The 16,443-nt window shown below is 45.6% G+C and overlaps 1 protein-coding gene across 15 annotated transcripts in view; it reads left to right on the forward strand.

Annotated features, from left to right (window-relative positions):
• The window catches only part of LOC129838810 (ATP-binding cassette sub-family C member 9-like), a 70,198-nt gene that overhangs the window by 17,915 nt on the left and 35,840 nt on the right, over positions 1-16,443 (forward strand). For 11 of the 15 annotated variants that reach the window (XR_008756901.1, XR_008756900.1, XR_008756903.1 and 8 more), the window contains 12 exons: positions 845-1,000; positions 1,948-2,082; positions 2,357-2,519; positions 4,241-4,281; positions 4,399-4,541; positions 4,705-4,813; positions 6,018-6,125; positions 7,679-7,751; positions 9,878-9,983; positions 11,362-11,397; positions 12,106-12,144; positions 13,866-13,967. Coding sequence is in view for 10 of the 15 variants with exons in the window: in XM_055906011.1 (XP_055761986.1) it covers positions 845-1,000; positions 1,948-2,082; positions 2,357-2,519; positions 4,241-4,281; positions 4,399-4,541; positions 4,705-4,813; positions 6,018-6,125; positions 7,679-7,751; positions 9,878-9,983; positions 11,362-11,397; positions 12,106-12,144; positions 13,866-13,967 (1,211 nt within the window). In the remaining 5 variants the exon portion in view is untranslated. The remainder of the gene's footprint in view (positions 1-844; positions 1,001-1,947; positions 2,083-2,356; positions 2,520-4,240; positions 4,282-4,398; positions 4,542-4,704; positions 4,814-6,017; positions 6,126-7,678; positions 7,752-9,877; positions 9,984-11,361; positions 11,398-12,105; positions 12,145-13,865; positions 13,968-16,443) is intronic. The other 4 variants (XM_055906017.1, XM_055906019.1, XM_055906020.1 and 1 more) reach the window with 2 other exon arrangements.

A 16,443-nucleotide genomic window follows, 5' to 3' on the forward strand; every position in this document is an offset into this window, starting at 1 on the left:
CCGTAGACAGTCACAGAGGTGGAGAATCGGGACAGCCGTAGACAGTCACAAAGGTGGAGAATCGGGACAGCCGTAGACAGTCACAGAGGTGGAGAATCAGGACAGCCGTAGACAGTCACAGAGGTGGAGAATCGGGACAGCCGTAGACAGTCACAGAGGTGGAGAATCTGGACAGCCGTAGACAGTCACAGAGGTGGAGAATCGGGACAGCCGTAGACAGTCACAGAGGTGGAGAATCGGGACAGCCGTAGACAGTCACAGAGGTGGAGAATCGGGACAGCCGTAGACAGTCACAGAGGTGGAGAATCTGGACAGCCGTAGACAGTCACAGAGGTGGAGAATCGGGACAGCCGTAGACAGTCACAGAGGTGGAGAATCGGGACAGCCATAGACAGTCACAGAGGTGGAGAATCGGGACAGCTGTAGACAGTCACAGAGGTGGAGAATCTGGACAGCCGTAGACAGTCACAGAGGTGGAGAATCGGGACAGCCGTAGACAGTCACAGAGGTGGAGAATCGGGACAGCCATAGACAGTCACAGAGGTGGAGAATCGGGACAGCTGTAGACAGTCACAGAGGTGGAGAATCAGGACAGCCGTAGACAGTCACAGAGGTGGAGAATCGGGACAGCCGTAGACAGTCACAGAGGTGGAGAATCGGGACAGCCGTAGACAGTCACAGAGGTGGAGAATCGGGACAGCCGTTGACAGTCACAGAGGTGGAGAATCAGGACAGCCGTAGACAGTCACAGAGGTGGAGAATCGGGACAGCCGTTGACAGTCACAGAAGTGAATGTACTGTATCTAGTAGGTTGTTAATATCCTCTGTCCTGCCCATTTCCTAGGCGATGATCTACAACAAGATCCTGCGTCTGTCCACCTCTAACATGTCCATGGGAGAGATGACCCTGGGCCAGATCAACAACCTGGTTGCCATAGAAACCAACCAGCTCATGTGGTTCCTCTTCCTGTGTCCCAACCTCTGGGCCATGCCAGTGCAGGTGGGTTTTGACTAGATAGAATTCAGCTTATGTCGAAATGTACTTTTCGTAGCAGGTTAGGAGAATTTACGCAGTAGGTTAGGAGAATTAACGTAGCAGGTTAGGAGAATTAGGTTAAGGTTAGTAAACGCGTTAGTGTTAGCTAAAATGCAACAACAACAAAAAACTTTTGAGGTCAATTTGACATAAGTGCAGGTTGTGCCATGCTGTTAAGATACAATCTATCTGGACATAGTCTCTATGCATGATCCGGCCAACAACATGATCTTAAAGTGGACGCCAAAGCATGATTTTGTCCCAGAATATAGGTTAACAAGTAAATATTTTTTAAGCCATTATCTGCCAGTACCAATATGACTGTAATATTATGCATCAATAATAATATATCCCTCATAACTCCCTAATATATCCCTCATAACTCCCCCATATATCCCTAATAACTCCCTAATATATCCCTAATATATCCATAATAACTCCCTAATATATCACTAATATATCCGTAATATCTCCCTAATATATCCCTAATACCTCCCTAATATATCCATAATACCTCCCTAATATATCCATAATAACTCCCTAATATATCCCTAATACCTCCCTAATATATCCATAATAACTCCCTAATTTATCCCTAATACCTCCCTAATACCTCCCTAATATATCCCTAATACCTCCCTAATATATCCCTAATTACTCCCTCATATATCACAACTATATTCCTAATAACTCCCTAATACCTCCATAATATATCCCTCAAAGCTCCCTAATTTATCCCTAATAACTACCTCATAACTCCCTAATACATCTCTAATAACTCCATAATACATCTCTAATAACTCCCTCATAACTCCCTAATACATCTCTAATAACTCCCTCATAACTCCCTAATACATCTCTAATAACTCCCCAATATATCCCTCATGTCTTTGTGTTGTGTTCCTGCTCAGATTGTGATGGGCGTGATCCTGCTGTACTACCTGCTGGGGACCAGTGCTCTGATTGGAGCTTCAGTCATCGTGCTGCTGGCTCCAGTCCAATACCTGATCGCTACCAAGCTGGCTGACACCCAGAAGAGCACCCTGGTGAGTCACCCTCTGTTCACGTTGAGCCACTCAGGTTGAACACTGCCTGCACCAATCCCTTAGATCGTAGTTTCACTGTCACTTTAGATATGAACCTGCAAGCTTTACCATGAATAAATAGCCTACATTTGAGTGATTTCAGTTATTTTCTGTTGTGATGAGGGAAACAGTATATGATAAGGAAACAATAGCCTTTAAAAAGAGTTGAAATGAGAAAATATTCATATTATTTTGTAGTTGAAATCTTCAGTAAGGCATCGCCCTCTTCTGACAGGACCAGTCTACGGAGCGACTGAAGAAGACCACAGAGATTCTGAAGGGGATCAAGCTGCTGAAGCTGTACGCCTGGGAGAACATCTTCTGTGACAGTGTAGAAGATACCAGGGGCAAGGAGCTCACTAGCCTCCGCACCTTCGCCCTCTACACCTCCATGTCTAGTGAGACACACCTTCACCCTCTACACCTCCATGTCTAGTGAGACACACACACCTTCGCCCTCTACACCTCCATGTCTAGTGAGACACACACACCTTTGCCCTCTACACCTCCATGTCTAGTGAGACACACACACCTTCGCCCTCTACACCCCCATGTCTAGTGAGACACACACACACCGTGGCCCTCTACACCTCCATGTCTAGTGAGACACACACACACCGTGGCCCTCTACACCTCCATGTCTAGTGAGACACACACACCTTCGCCCTCTACACCTCCATGTCTAGTGAGACACATCTTCGCCCTCTACACCTCCATGTCTAGTGAGACACACACACACCTTCGCCCTCTACACCTCCAACTCTAGTGAGACACACACACACACCTTGGCCCTCTACACCTCCAAGTCTAGTGAGACACACACACACCTTCGCCCTTTACACCTCCATGTCTAGTGAGACACACACACCTTCGCCCTCTACACCTCCATGTCTAGTGAGACACACACACATCTTCGCCCTCTACACCTCCATGTCTAGTGAGACACACACACCGTGGCCCTTTACACCTCCATGTCTAGTGAGACACACACACCTTCGCCCTCTACACCTCCATGTCTAGTGAGACACACACACCTTCGCCCTCTACACCCCCATGTCTAGTGAGACACACACACACCTTCGCCCTCTACACCTCCATGTCTAGTGAGACACACACACCTTTGCCCTCTACACCTCCATGTCTAGTGAGACACACACACCTTCGCCCTCTACACCCCCATGTCTAGTGAGACACACACACATCGTGGCCCTCTACACCTCCATGTCTAGTGAGACACACACACCTTGGCCCTCTACACCTCCATGTCTAGTGAGACACACACACATCTTCGCCCTCTACACCTCCATGTCTAGTGAGACACACACACATCTTCGCCCTCTACACCTCCATGTCTAGTGAGACACACACACCTTCACCCTCTACACCTCCATGTCTAGTGAGACACACACACCTTGGCCCTCTACACCTCCATGTCTAGTGAGACACACACACCTTCGCCCTCTACACCTCCATGTCTAGTGAGACACACACACACCTTCGCCCTCTACACCTCCATGTCTAGTGAGACACACACACCTTCGCCCTCTACACCTCCATGTCTAGTGAGACACACACACCTTCGCCCTCTACACTTCCATGTCTAGTGAGACACACACACCTTCGCCCTCTACACCTCCATGTCTAGTGAGACACACACACCTTGGCCCTCTACACCTCCATGTCTAGTGAGACACACACACACACCGTGGCCCTCTACACCTCCATGTCTAGTGAGACACACACACACCGTGGCCCTCTACACCTCCATGTCTAGTGAGACACACACACCTTCGCCCTCTACACCTCCATGTCTAGTGAGACACACACACATCTTCGCCCTCTACACCTCCATGTCTAGTGAGACACACACACCGTGGCCCTCTACACCTCCAATAAGACACACAGCCCTCCTCCGTTACTTTATAATAGCTATCACATCCTTTCTTTTGAGCTGTGAAATCCAATTCCTTTTGTCCAGTAAGACACTCACACTGCTTATATTCTGTCCTCATGTATATTTGGTGCTCAGTTTGACTTAAGAGCTTTGAAGTTTGAAAATGTCTTTGTTCTCTCCAAATGCTCTCTGTTGTTACATAACATGACCTCTCTTCCTCCCCAGTTTTCATGAATGCTGCTATCCCGATCGCTGCTGTGCTTGTGGTAAGAGGTTTTCTCTTCACTCCTGTATCCTGCAGGCCATTTTCCGGGCAATTTTAGCTAGTGTTTTTTGCCAGCTCTGAAATCTGGTAACAATACCAATAATTGTGTCTCTGTCAGACGTTTGTCAGCCACGCCCTGATCAACAAGTCCAAACCCAGCTCCTCGGAGGCCTTCGCTGCTCTGGCCCTCTTCCACATCCTGGTTACCCCACTGTTCCTGCTCTCCACCGTGGTCCGCTTCGCAGTCAAGGCCATGGTCAGGTGAGAGGCCTACTGAGGACGCCCAGGGATACTGAATACTGGATAGTTACCAGATAGACAATCTGCCGGAATCTTATTTATCATAGAAGGGTTATTTATGTGTGTGTGCGTGCGCGTGCGTGTGTGTGTGTGTGTGTCCTATCATATCATGTCCTATCCACAGCGTCCAGAAGCTGGGTGAGTTCCTGCAGAGCGATGAGATTGGCGATGACAGCTGGAGGAACGGAGACATGTCTGTGTCCCTAGAGGCCTGTAAGAAACACCCTGGGGCGGTGAGTACACACACACACACACACACACACACACACACACACACACACACACACACACACACACACACACACACACACACACACACACACACACACACACACACACACACCACCATCACTATTACCAAACACTGCCCCAATACAGGCCTGAGTCGTGTTTAGTAGTGCACACTGAAGTAAAATGTAAACTAAATGGTGTGTTTCGAGGTAGTCTCTTAGCGTTTCAGTCTGTTTATTCACTTTGGTCCCTAATGAACATGACCCAATTACTTATCTGTCCCTCTGCCAGAGCAGCTAATGCTAGCCTTTCAGCCAACACAGCACAGAGCCTAATCCAGGAGCTATTCATTTACAGCCAGCATGGAATACAACTACTACTGTGTTACTACAGGGTTTCGACAGCTCCCAAAACGGCTAATGGACTCATCAGGATGATATGATGGCTATGATGCTTTTCATCTGACCACGTTTCAGAGGCAACATGTGTTTCTAACTTCAAGCTTTTGGTGGAACTGCAGAGAAAGTGTCTGTTTGACCAGAGCAGATCTGGTCTCTGTAGAAGGAGTAACTGTAACTACACACCGTGTCAATCTAGCAGCAGTGTTTAATGGGGAATCTCAACCAGGAGTCCTTAAGTAGCTGGTTGCTGCTAGTCTCGTCTTCAGCTGTTCTCTGGACTTTGACAGGTTTATTTCTGTGTTGGACTCCTCAGAAGGAGTGGAGGGAGACCAAGTGGTGGAGGGGTTAGTGTGAGATGGAGGAGCCATTTGTTTAGGGCTGAGGGATGGAGGGAGGGAGGGAGGGAGGGACGAAGGGATAGAGGGAGGGATGTCTTGGGGATGAGGGGTAGGGGATAAGAAGCTCCCTCTGGAGACAGTCTCAGTCAGGGTCTGAGAGGGGGTCCTCCCTGGAGGTTACAGCGGATGAGGGGGCCAAGTTTATCACTGAATGCAATCTCTCTTTCTCTTTTTCTCACCCTCCATCTCCCTCTCCCCATTTCTGTCTTTCATTCTATTCCTCCCTCTCTCCCTCTCTCTCTCCCCTCTCTCCCTCCCTTTCTCTCCCCTCTCCCTCCCTCCCACTCTCTCCCTCCCTCTCCCCTCTCCCTCCCACTCTCTCCCTCCCTCTCCCCTCTCCCTCCCTCTCTCTCCCTCCCTCTCCCCTCTCCCTCCCCATCTCCCCCTCCCTACCTCTCTCTCTCCAGACCAAGGCTATAAACAGGAAGCAGCCCCTGCTCTACCAGATGGACAGCTATGAGCAGCCAGCACGCAGACCACTGCGACCCAACGAGACTGAGGACGTGGCTGTCAAGGTCAGGGGTCAAAGTTCAACACCTCAACAAGCTCATTGGCCCTTCTTCTCAGGACCTGTGACACACACACAGCACCGCACACACTCGCTGACTGCATGCACGGACACAGGAACAGACACGTAGGCTATCAACTCACAGACAAGCTGTAGCTCACGTACATGTGCAGCCACATGCACGCACGTAGACACGTACACACGCAGAGGCTTCTGAGCTAGAGTCTGACAGTTGTCATTAAACCTTTAAACTGGCCTTTTTGTCACATCCGCCCGGGTCATTCACTCTAGTAACACGTGACACCACAGATGTTAACATGGTCTATCTCTCACAGCAGATGTTTCATCTCTTGGCCTGTCCATTGTGTGAAACACACCCTGAGGAGAAGTCAACATTTACCGACAGTTTAAACTCTCAGGACCCACATCATGAGTCAGAGGCAGGGGATTCTCATGAGAACAGAGAACCCTGTGCCCTGTGTCATTAACTGACATGTTCTCAGCCCCTGTTCTGGTCTCTTTGGGGTCCACATCCTGTTGCTATCCCTGTGGACCCACAGCATTATTGTAGGCAGTCTGTTAATGAGCTTGGGGGCAGCAAGAGGGTTTGAGGGTCGAATTAATGGGCTGCTGCTGTGTGTGAACCAGATAAATCTTATTTCTCTGTCTCCTCTCTCATCTCAACCGCTTTCTCTCTCTGCCTCTCTACCTTCTTCTCTGTCTCCCATCACCCCTCCTCTCCTCCTATCTGTCTCACATCACCCTTTCTCTCTGCCGCTCTGTCTTCCTCTCTGTCTCCCATCACCCCTTCTCTCTGCCGCTCTGTCTTCCTCTCTGTCTCCCATCACCCCTTCTCTCTGCCGCTCTGTCTTCCTCTCTGTCTCCCATCACCCCTCCTCTCCGTCTCCCATCACCCCTCCTCTCCTCCTATCTGTCTCCCATCACCCTTTCTCTCTGCCGCTCTGCTCTGTCTTCCTCTCTGTCTCCCATCACCCCTTCTCTGTCTTCCACTCTGTCTCATCACCCATTCTCTCCCTCTTTATTCCTCCCTCTCTCTTCTCTTCCATCTTATCCCCCCCATCTCTGCCTCCCAGCTTACCCCTATCTTCCTCCACTCCCTCTCTACCCCTCTCTACTCCTATCCCTGCCTCCCTTTCAAGACTCCCCATCCCCTCTGGTCCTCACCCCCGTAACATCCGCTCTGTCTATTTACAAACTTAATTTACCAAGTCTCTTTTCTCAGCGGTAATAAGACGTCTGTCTTTCATTTTGAACTTGTATTTATTAGTTCTGTGTCACTGAATCTCAGATCTTGTGTGGTTTTGCTGTAGGGGATGGAAGGGAGGGGGGATTACTGGCTATAACAAACAGTAGAATCAGACAAGACATAAAACACAACATAACTATGTAAACATGCTATTAGATTTGCCTTAAAGACCTAAATGGTTCATTATTTCTATGTACACATACATATGTAAACCACCTGCTGCAGACCATAACCTGTAGGCTCCATGTCCATGCTCCTCTGTCAGCCTACTAATCCCACTGTATCCTGTTCAGGTGAACAGGGGATTCTTCACATGGGGAAGCAACTTGTCAACGTTGTCCGACATCAACATCTGCATTCCAACAGGTAACCCGATCCTGCTGGGAACACCATGGCAACGCCAGGCTGCGTCCTGTTTAGGAGGTCGTCGACAGTCAGTGTAGTATATCTAACACCAGCTGTGTGTGTGTTTGTGCGTGTGTGTGTGACAGTGTAGTATATCTCCCTGCTATGACCTCATGGCCAGTGGCCCGTCAGATATGACAGCTAGTCTGCTAAGACAAACAGGATAGGCTGGTCCTGGTAGACCACTATTTGCTGCAGCTGAGGGAGTAGAAGTGTTATGGAGGATATGTGGAACAGTGGCGGCTGGTGGGAGGAGCTATAGGAGGACAGGGACATTGTAATGGCTGGAATGTAATAAATGGAACGGTATCAAACACATCAAACGTATGGAAACTACATGACTGACTCCATTCCATTCATTCTCCATTCTAGCCATTATAATCAGCCCATACTCCTATAACTCCTCCCACCAGCCTCCACTGATGTGGAAACATGACTGATCTAAATTGAGAGTGTAAAGATATCCCAACATCCTATCCTACTTTTAAGCTTTAACCAGGGCTGTAACAGACATTATCAATGTCAGATTGACATAGAACAATCTGTTATCTCTAATGCTTTATATAGTGACTTCTTACCTTTATATAGTGTCTTCTTACCTTTATATAGTGTCTTCTTACCTTTATATAGTGTCTTCGTACCTTTATATAGTGACTTCTTACCTTTATATAGTGTCTTCTAACCTTTATATTGTGTCTTCATACCTTTATATAGTATCTTCTAACCTTTATATAGTGTCTTCTAACCTTTATATAGTGTCTTCTAACCTTTATATAGTGTCTTCATACCTTTATATAGTGTCTTCTAACCTTTATATAGTGTCTTCTAACCTTTATATAGTGTCTTCTAACCTTTATATTGTGTCTTCATACCTTTATATAGTGTCTTCTAACCTTTATATAGTGTCTTCTAACCTTTATATAGTGTCTTCTAACCTTTATATAGTGTCTTCATACCTTTATATAGTGTCTTCTAACCTTTATATAGTGTCTTCTAACCTTTATATAGTGTCTTCTAACCTTTATATAGTGTCTTCTAAGCTTTATATAGTGTCTTCATACCTTTATATAGTGTCTTCTTACCTTTATATAGTGTATTCTTACCTTTATATAGTGTCTTCTAACCTTTATATAGTGTCTTCGTACCTTTATATAGTGTCTTCTTACCTTTACATAGTGTCTTCTAACCTTTATATTGTGTCTTCATACCTTTATATAGTGTCTTCGTACCTTTATATAGTGTCTTCTTACCTTTATATAGTGTCTTCTTACCTTTACATAGTGTCTTCTAACCTTTATATTGTGTCTTCATACCTTTATATAGTTTCTTCTTACCTTTATATAGTGTCTTCTAACCTTTATATAGTGTCTTCATACCTTTATATAGTGTCTTCTTACCTTTATATATTGTCTTCATACCTTTATATAGTGTCTTCTAACCTTTATATAGTGTCTTCTTACCTTTATATAGTGTCTTCTTACCTTTATATAGTGTCTTCTAACCTTTATATAGTGTCTTCATACCTTTATATAGTGTCTTCTTACCTTTATATAGTGTCTTCTAACCTTTATATAGTGTCTTCATACCTTTATATAGTGTCTTCTAACCTTTATATAGTGTCTTCATACCTTTATATAGTGTCTTCTTACCTTTATATAGTGTCTTCTAACCTTTATATAGTGTCTTCTTACCTTTATATAGTGTCTTCTTACCTTTATATAGTGTCTTCATACCTTTATATAGTGTCTTCTTACCTTTATATAGTGTCTTCATACCTTTATATAGTGTCTTCATACCTTTATATAGTGCCTTCATACCTTTATATAGTGTCTTCTTACCTTTATATAGTGTCTTCTAACCTTTATATAGTGTCTTCTAACCTTTATATAGTGTCTTCATACCTTTATATAGTGTCTTCATACCTTTATATAGTGTCTTCTAACCTTTATATAGTGTCTTCATGCCTTTATATAGTGTCTTCTTACCTTTATATAGTGTCTTCTTACCTTTATATAGTGTCTTCTAACCTTTATATAGTGTCTTCTTACCTTTATATAGTGTCTTCTTGTTCTGTGTCTTATCTCCAGGTCAGCTGACCATGATCGTGGGCCAGGTGGGTTGTGGGAAGTCGTCCCTGTTGCTGGCCATGCTTGGAGAGATGCAGACCCTCAGTGGAAAGGTCTACTGGAGCAAGTGAGTGGTACCAACCGGCATAAGCTACATGTTAGAAGGTCTATAATAGGGTGTAAATCTCTGGGGTCCTCATCTTTATTAGGTACTGAACATGCTGAGGTCCACTCAAATACCAAGATGGACACACATCTCCTTTCCTCTTTATCCGTCTCAGTCTCGTTTTGGGATCGTTGTGTCTTTCTAAAGTTGACTAGCTGTCAAACTCATCCATTAAGTCCATTTGAAATGGGTGTTTCACTGTGCTTCTCCCCCAGTGCTATTCAAAGCCTTCATCTGTGGAATAAGAAGCCATTCCACCCTCCATCTTGTTGGTCCTGTGTATTGTCCTTCCTGTGTCCTGGTTGTGTCTGTGTCTGTCTCTGTGGCTGTGGTTGTTATGGAAGGAGAGCTGGCTGCTCCTCCTGTCTCTCTGTACATCGCTCACTGTCTGCTTGCTGGTGTCAGCTTTGCCTGAAATTTGACTGTCTAACATCATCTATCTATCTACTCATCTCTATAACACAACCTCACAGTCACCATCACTTTTAAAACTGGACTTTTTCATTTTCAACTCTCTGTCTTCACATATCTCTGTCATTCATATTTTTTTTTACAACAAAACAGAAACTCTATGTCCATCTCCTAGGGCCAAATCTTAATTTGAGATCTGCACTCACATTAATGTACGCTAACATCAAATTAAGATTGGGTTGTCTGTGATGTTCTGGAGATGGATCTCTGATTAGCATTCTTAGCATTAGCATTTAGATTGAAACTTGAGCAGAAGAACAGACACATGCTAATTGCTAACGAACTGGGCGTTGCAGCATTTTCTTGCCAAGGACATATTGGCTGGGTAGCGTGGTTGCTTGTCCAGGAAGCGTTCAATTGTATAATTGAATTAGATTTGATTGGGTTATTGAATGAATAATACACTTCTGACTGAAAGGTTTTCATTTTGAGCTAGATTGAATGAAAACAGTGGTATTAGTTTGTTGTAGGTTTAGTAACCGTTGATTTCATTGTTCTCCATTAAGTCACAGCCTGTTAATAAGCTGTAATATACCCTATCAATCTATTAAACACTTCTCTCCCTTCATACACTGCTATGAAACATGGTCCATGTAGTTCTTTTAAGTTCTCTATGATACTGATGGTGTACCACAGTTACCATTAGAACCACTATGTCTCCTCAATCCGTTTAGAACCATAATGGCTGCTCTTCTTAGCAGTAATCCAAAAATGAAATTGACCTGCCAAATGAAGCCACTCTTATGTGAGCGAACGAAGGTGCCAGTCAGTACCATAGCAGAACAGGTAGTCATCACGGGCCGTAGACACTAACCTCAGCCTTGTCTGTGTTCTGTCTTCTGTCGTGGTTGTTTTCTATCTAAATCAGACTGCCTGTGAGTGAGATGCTGCACGAGGCCAACAGGTATTTTCTCCCTCTGGGGTTTACTCTTCCCATCTCACCCCTGTACAGTACATTCTACATTTACAAGTCATTTGGCTATTAGTTGACCATATGAATAAGTTAGGTCCCAACACTTTAAGTCAGTTGGCTATTAGTTGACTAGTTGAATCATTTTGGTCTCAACACTTAAGTCAGTTGGCTATTAGTTGACTTGTTGAATCATTTAGGAGGGCTAGTTTTGAATAAACACCAAATATGTGAAAGGACTAGTGGCCCCAAGGACTGGGTTGAGAATGGTTGATTTATCAGACGCTGCTATCCGCACTGAATCCCACCCTCATGTAGACCTACATCATTCTAGGAGAAGCCATAACACTATTAGAGCAGACAGTTCCCTGGGCCTGAGACAATGACAGTATTATGACAGTATGCCTGCACTGTTGAGGGAGGTCATTCTGTAGATAAAGCTGGATTAAATTGACTCTTGGCTCTCTGTCAAAATTTCTTCGCCCCGATACACAGTTTTAGGGCTGCCCTACAAAGCAGGGCTTTCCTGTAAGGACACTTCTGCTAGATTTACATTTGAACACACATACGCGACTCTGTATACCCACACACACAGGCGCGTGTGCGTGCGGTTTCAGCTCTTCATGTGTAAAGGAAGGTGAAGTCGAGGTGGTTGTGTCTATCTGGCTGTACGGATTCTAACACATTGAACGTGACTTGCAGTTGTTTTGAGACGGACCGGTCTTTTGAAGAAACCAGGAGGTACCCCTTTTTAAACTTCCTCTGAAGGGACCCTGCCGTCACCCCCTTCCTCCCTTCCCCTGCCATCATTCCCTATATCCCTCCCTCAATCCCTCCATTCCCCTGCCATCATTCCCTATATCCCTCCCTCAATCCCTCCATTCCCCTGCCATCATTCCCTATATCCCTCCCTCAATCCCTCCATTCCCCTGCCATCATTCCCTATATCCCTCCCTCAAACCCTCCATTCCCCTGCCATCATTCCCTATATCCCTCCCTCAATCCCTCCATTCCCCTGCCATCATTCCCAATATCCCTCCCTCAATCCCTCCATTCCCCTGCCATCATTCCCTATATCCCTCCCTCAATCCCTCCATTCCCCTGCCATCATTCCCTATATCCCTCCCTCAATCCCTCCATTCCCCTGCCATCATTCCCTATATCCCTCCCTCAATCCCTCCATTCCCCTGCCATCATTCCCTATATCCCTCCCTCAATCCCTCCATTCCCCTGCCATCATTCCCAATATCCCTCCCTCAATCCCTCCATTCCCCTGCCATCATTCCCTATATCCCTCCCTCAATCCCTCCATTCCCCTGCCATCATTCCCAATATCCCTCCCTCAATCCCTCCATTCCCCTGCCATCATTCCCAATATCCCTCCCTCAATCCCTCCATTCCCCTGCCATCATTCCCTATATCCCTCCCTCAATCCCTCCATTCCCCTGCCATCATTCCCAATATCCCTCCCTCAATCCCTCCATTCCCCTGCCATCATTCCCTATATCCCTCCCTCAATCCCTCCATTCCCCTGCCATCATTCCCTATATCCCTCCCTCAATCCCTCCATTCCCCTGCCATCATTCCCTATATCCCTCCCTCAATCCCTTCATTCCCCTGCCATCATTCCCTATATCCCTCCCTCAATCCCTCCATTCCCCTGCCATCATTCCCTATATCCCTCCCTCAATCCCTCCATTCCCCTGCCATCATTCCCAATATCCCTCCCTCAATCCCTCCATTCCCCTGCCATCATTCCCAATATCCCTCCCTCAATCCCTCCCTTCCCCTGCCATCATTCCCAATATCCCTCCCTCAATCCCTCCATTCCTCAGTCATGGTGATCTTTGAGTTGCTACTAGCTGGTCGTGGAGTGAGTCGTGGAGTGTTTGTGTGCTTCCATGCTGGGAGTCTGGGTCTGAAGAAACTGACTGAAAAGGCAGTTATAGGGATAGAGATATATTTTGACACTGTGGATTCGCCTCCACAGTATGTTTTCAACAGGAGACAATAGGAATACTGTACACAAAGAGACCAACATCCTGGTCAGTGTGCATGACCCACAGCTAACGTCTTCATTCTCTCTTTCTCTTATATCGTACAATTACTCAGCCATTAATAACCAGCTAAGGCTAACATATGGTGGTGGGAACACTGGTACACAATGGTACACGAAGCACTGTGCCTTCAGACACATAATGCTCTTATCCTCAAGCATATTCTTTGGGTAGTTCTGCTGCACATCCAACAAGATCAACAAACTGGACTCCCAGCACATTGTTGTTATTTTGGTTCAACTCTTCCACCTCATCATTAACCTGTGTTAAAAACCTAAACCCACTTCCCCCACTCACCGCTTGATGTGCCTCAGTGTTGATGTCCCAAAGATTACCCCCTCCCCTATCTCCATGTTTGTAGTTTGAGCTCTCTCTCTTCTGCTTCCATTTCCCATAATGCCTCAGTAAGAACAGGTACTCTGTGGGCTACGCTACCCAGAAGTCTTGGCTGCTGAATGCCACCGTGGAGGATAACATCACGTTTGGCAGTCCCTTCAACAAACAGAGGTAAAACACCACTCTCTACACCACATATGTCAGAGTCAAGGCCCGCGGGCCACATCCGGCCCGCGAGAAGGTTTTTTACGGCCCCTGGGATGATCTTGATTTATTATTAGAACCGGCCCGCAGACCGCAGCAAGCCGGCAGCCCGCAGATCTTTTACACGCACCAATACTACATTTCCCACAATGCAACGGTGACGCACCGAGCAGTAGGCTGCTTCATTTCAATATTTATTGGCACAGCAGTCGTCAGCATCACAGTAAAATTAACTTTCAGATACCCATCAAAAATGGCAAAACGGAATGTGGACACTGAGAACCGGGGGTTTCAAACAAGGTGGGAGTCGGAGTATATGTTCACGGAGGTAGCTGGAAAACCTGTGTGTCTTCTGTGTGGAGAAAGTGTGGCGGTACTGAAAGAGTATAATCTGAGACGACATTATGAAACGAAACACGCGGACAAAAACAAGAATATGGACATGGAACAAAGGCTACAAAAGGCAGAGGAATTAAAACGAGGCCTCAAATCTCGACAGGCTCTGTTCAAAAAAGCCAAATCACAAGGCCAGGCTGCTGTCAAGGCCAGTTTTATTTTGGCAGAAGAGATCGCTAAATCAGCCCGGCCATTTACGGAGGGGGATTTCATCAAAAACTGCATGATTAAAGTTTGTGACGAAGTTTGCCCAGAAAAAAGGCAACTCTTTTTAAATGTGAGTCTGAGCAGAAACACCATTGCCGAGAGAGTAGACCAGTTGTCCATCAATCTAAAAGAGCAGCTTGTGAAAAAGGGAAAAGATTTCATTGCATATTCCTTGGCTGTGGATGAGAGCACCGACATTTCTGACATTGCCCAGTTGTCAATTTTCATCCGCGGAGTGGACTCCAGCCTAAGCGTGACAGAGGAGTTTTTGGCTTTACGTCCTATGCATGGCACAACTACGGGGCATGATTTGTATGAAGAGGTGTCAAGATGTGTAAATGAGATGGAGCTGCCTTGGGAAAAACTCGTGGGTTTGACAACCGACGGAGCACCTGCGATGTGTGGACACAGGAGCGGACTGGTGGCGAAGATACGGGAAAAGATGCAAGAGGAAAACGCGACAGGTGAGCTGACAGCTTATCATTGTATCATACACCAGGAAGCGTTGTGCGGTAAAGCCTTGAAAATGGAGCATGTAATGAGCATCATCACGCGCACAGTTAACTTTATCAGAGCCAAAGGTTTGAATCACCGCCAGTTCAAGGCATTTCTGACGGAGTTAGAAACGGAGCATGGTGATTTGCCTTATCACACAGAGGTGCGATGGCTAAGCCAGGGAAAGGTGCTTCAAAGATGTTTCGAGCTTCGTGAGGAGATTTGTCTGTTCTTGGACAGCAAAGGGAAAGACACAACACAACTCCGAGACGAAATGTTTCTGTGTGAAATGGCTTTTCTGTGTGACATTACGAGTCATCTGAATGCAATGAACTTGCAGCTGCAGGGTCGGGATCATGTCATCTCTGATATGTACAGTACAGTGAAGGCATTTAAAACCAAACTGACTCTGTGGGAGACGCAGATGCGGAAAGAAAATTTGAGCCACTTTCCCAGCTGCCAGACCATGAAAGAGAAGCTCTCTACCAGTGCGTTCCCGAGCGCACAGTTGGCTGATAAAATAGGTATGCTTGCCGCTGACTTTCGACGCCGATTTGCTGACTTTGAAGCACAAAAAAGCAGGTTGGAACTGCTCGGTAACCCATTTGCTGTTGACGTGGAAAGTTCACCACCAAACCTCCAAATGGAGTTGATTGACCTCCAATGCAATGATGCACTGAGGGCAAAATATGCGGCAGTGGGTGCTGCGGAGTTCGCCCGTTTCCTCCCCGACACAATGCCCCAGCTGCGCATCCAGGCTGCTCAAACGTTGTCTATGTTTGGCAGCACATACCTGTGTGAACAACTGTTTTCTTTGATGAACCTGAACAAAACATCACACAGAAGTCGACTTACTGCTGAACACCTCCACTCAATTCTGAGGATTTCCTCAGCTCAGAGCCTTACCCCGAACATTGATGAACTTGTGGAAAAGATGGGACACCACCAAGTATCACCCTCAACCTCAAACAAGTGAACATTACTGTGCAATCACATATTTAGAGTTTTTACTCAGTTCAAGTTTAAAAGTTAAAGTTTAATATTTGTTTTCACTGCATGTTACTTCTCCTTAAACAAAGTGTTGTTTTTGATTAATAGATTTTTGCACTTTATTTTATTGTATTTCAATCCAATTATATTTTAAAAATATTTCAGTTGAGTGGATGATAGAAAATTGCTATTATTGTTTTTTTCTTTGAAGTAAATTTAGCCCACTTTTGCTAAAATAGAAAATATAGGCTACTGATGGTGCCTTGAATACCGGTTTCTTTCATTTAATGTTCATGTTATGGGGATTTTTATATAAAGGAAATTTGTCTTTTGTGTCTGTTGAAAATTAAAGATT

The sequence above is a fragment of the Salvelinus fontinalis genome, chromosome 39, assembly GCF_029448725.1.
Source record: "Salvelinus fontinalis isolate EN_2023a chromosome 39, ASM2944872v1, whole genome shotgun sequence".
Classification (NCBI taxonomy): domain Eukaryota; kingdom Metazoa; phylum Chordata; class Actinopteri; order Salmoniformes; family Salmonidae; genus Salvelinus; species Salvelinus fontinalis.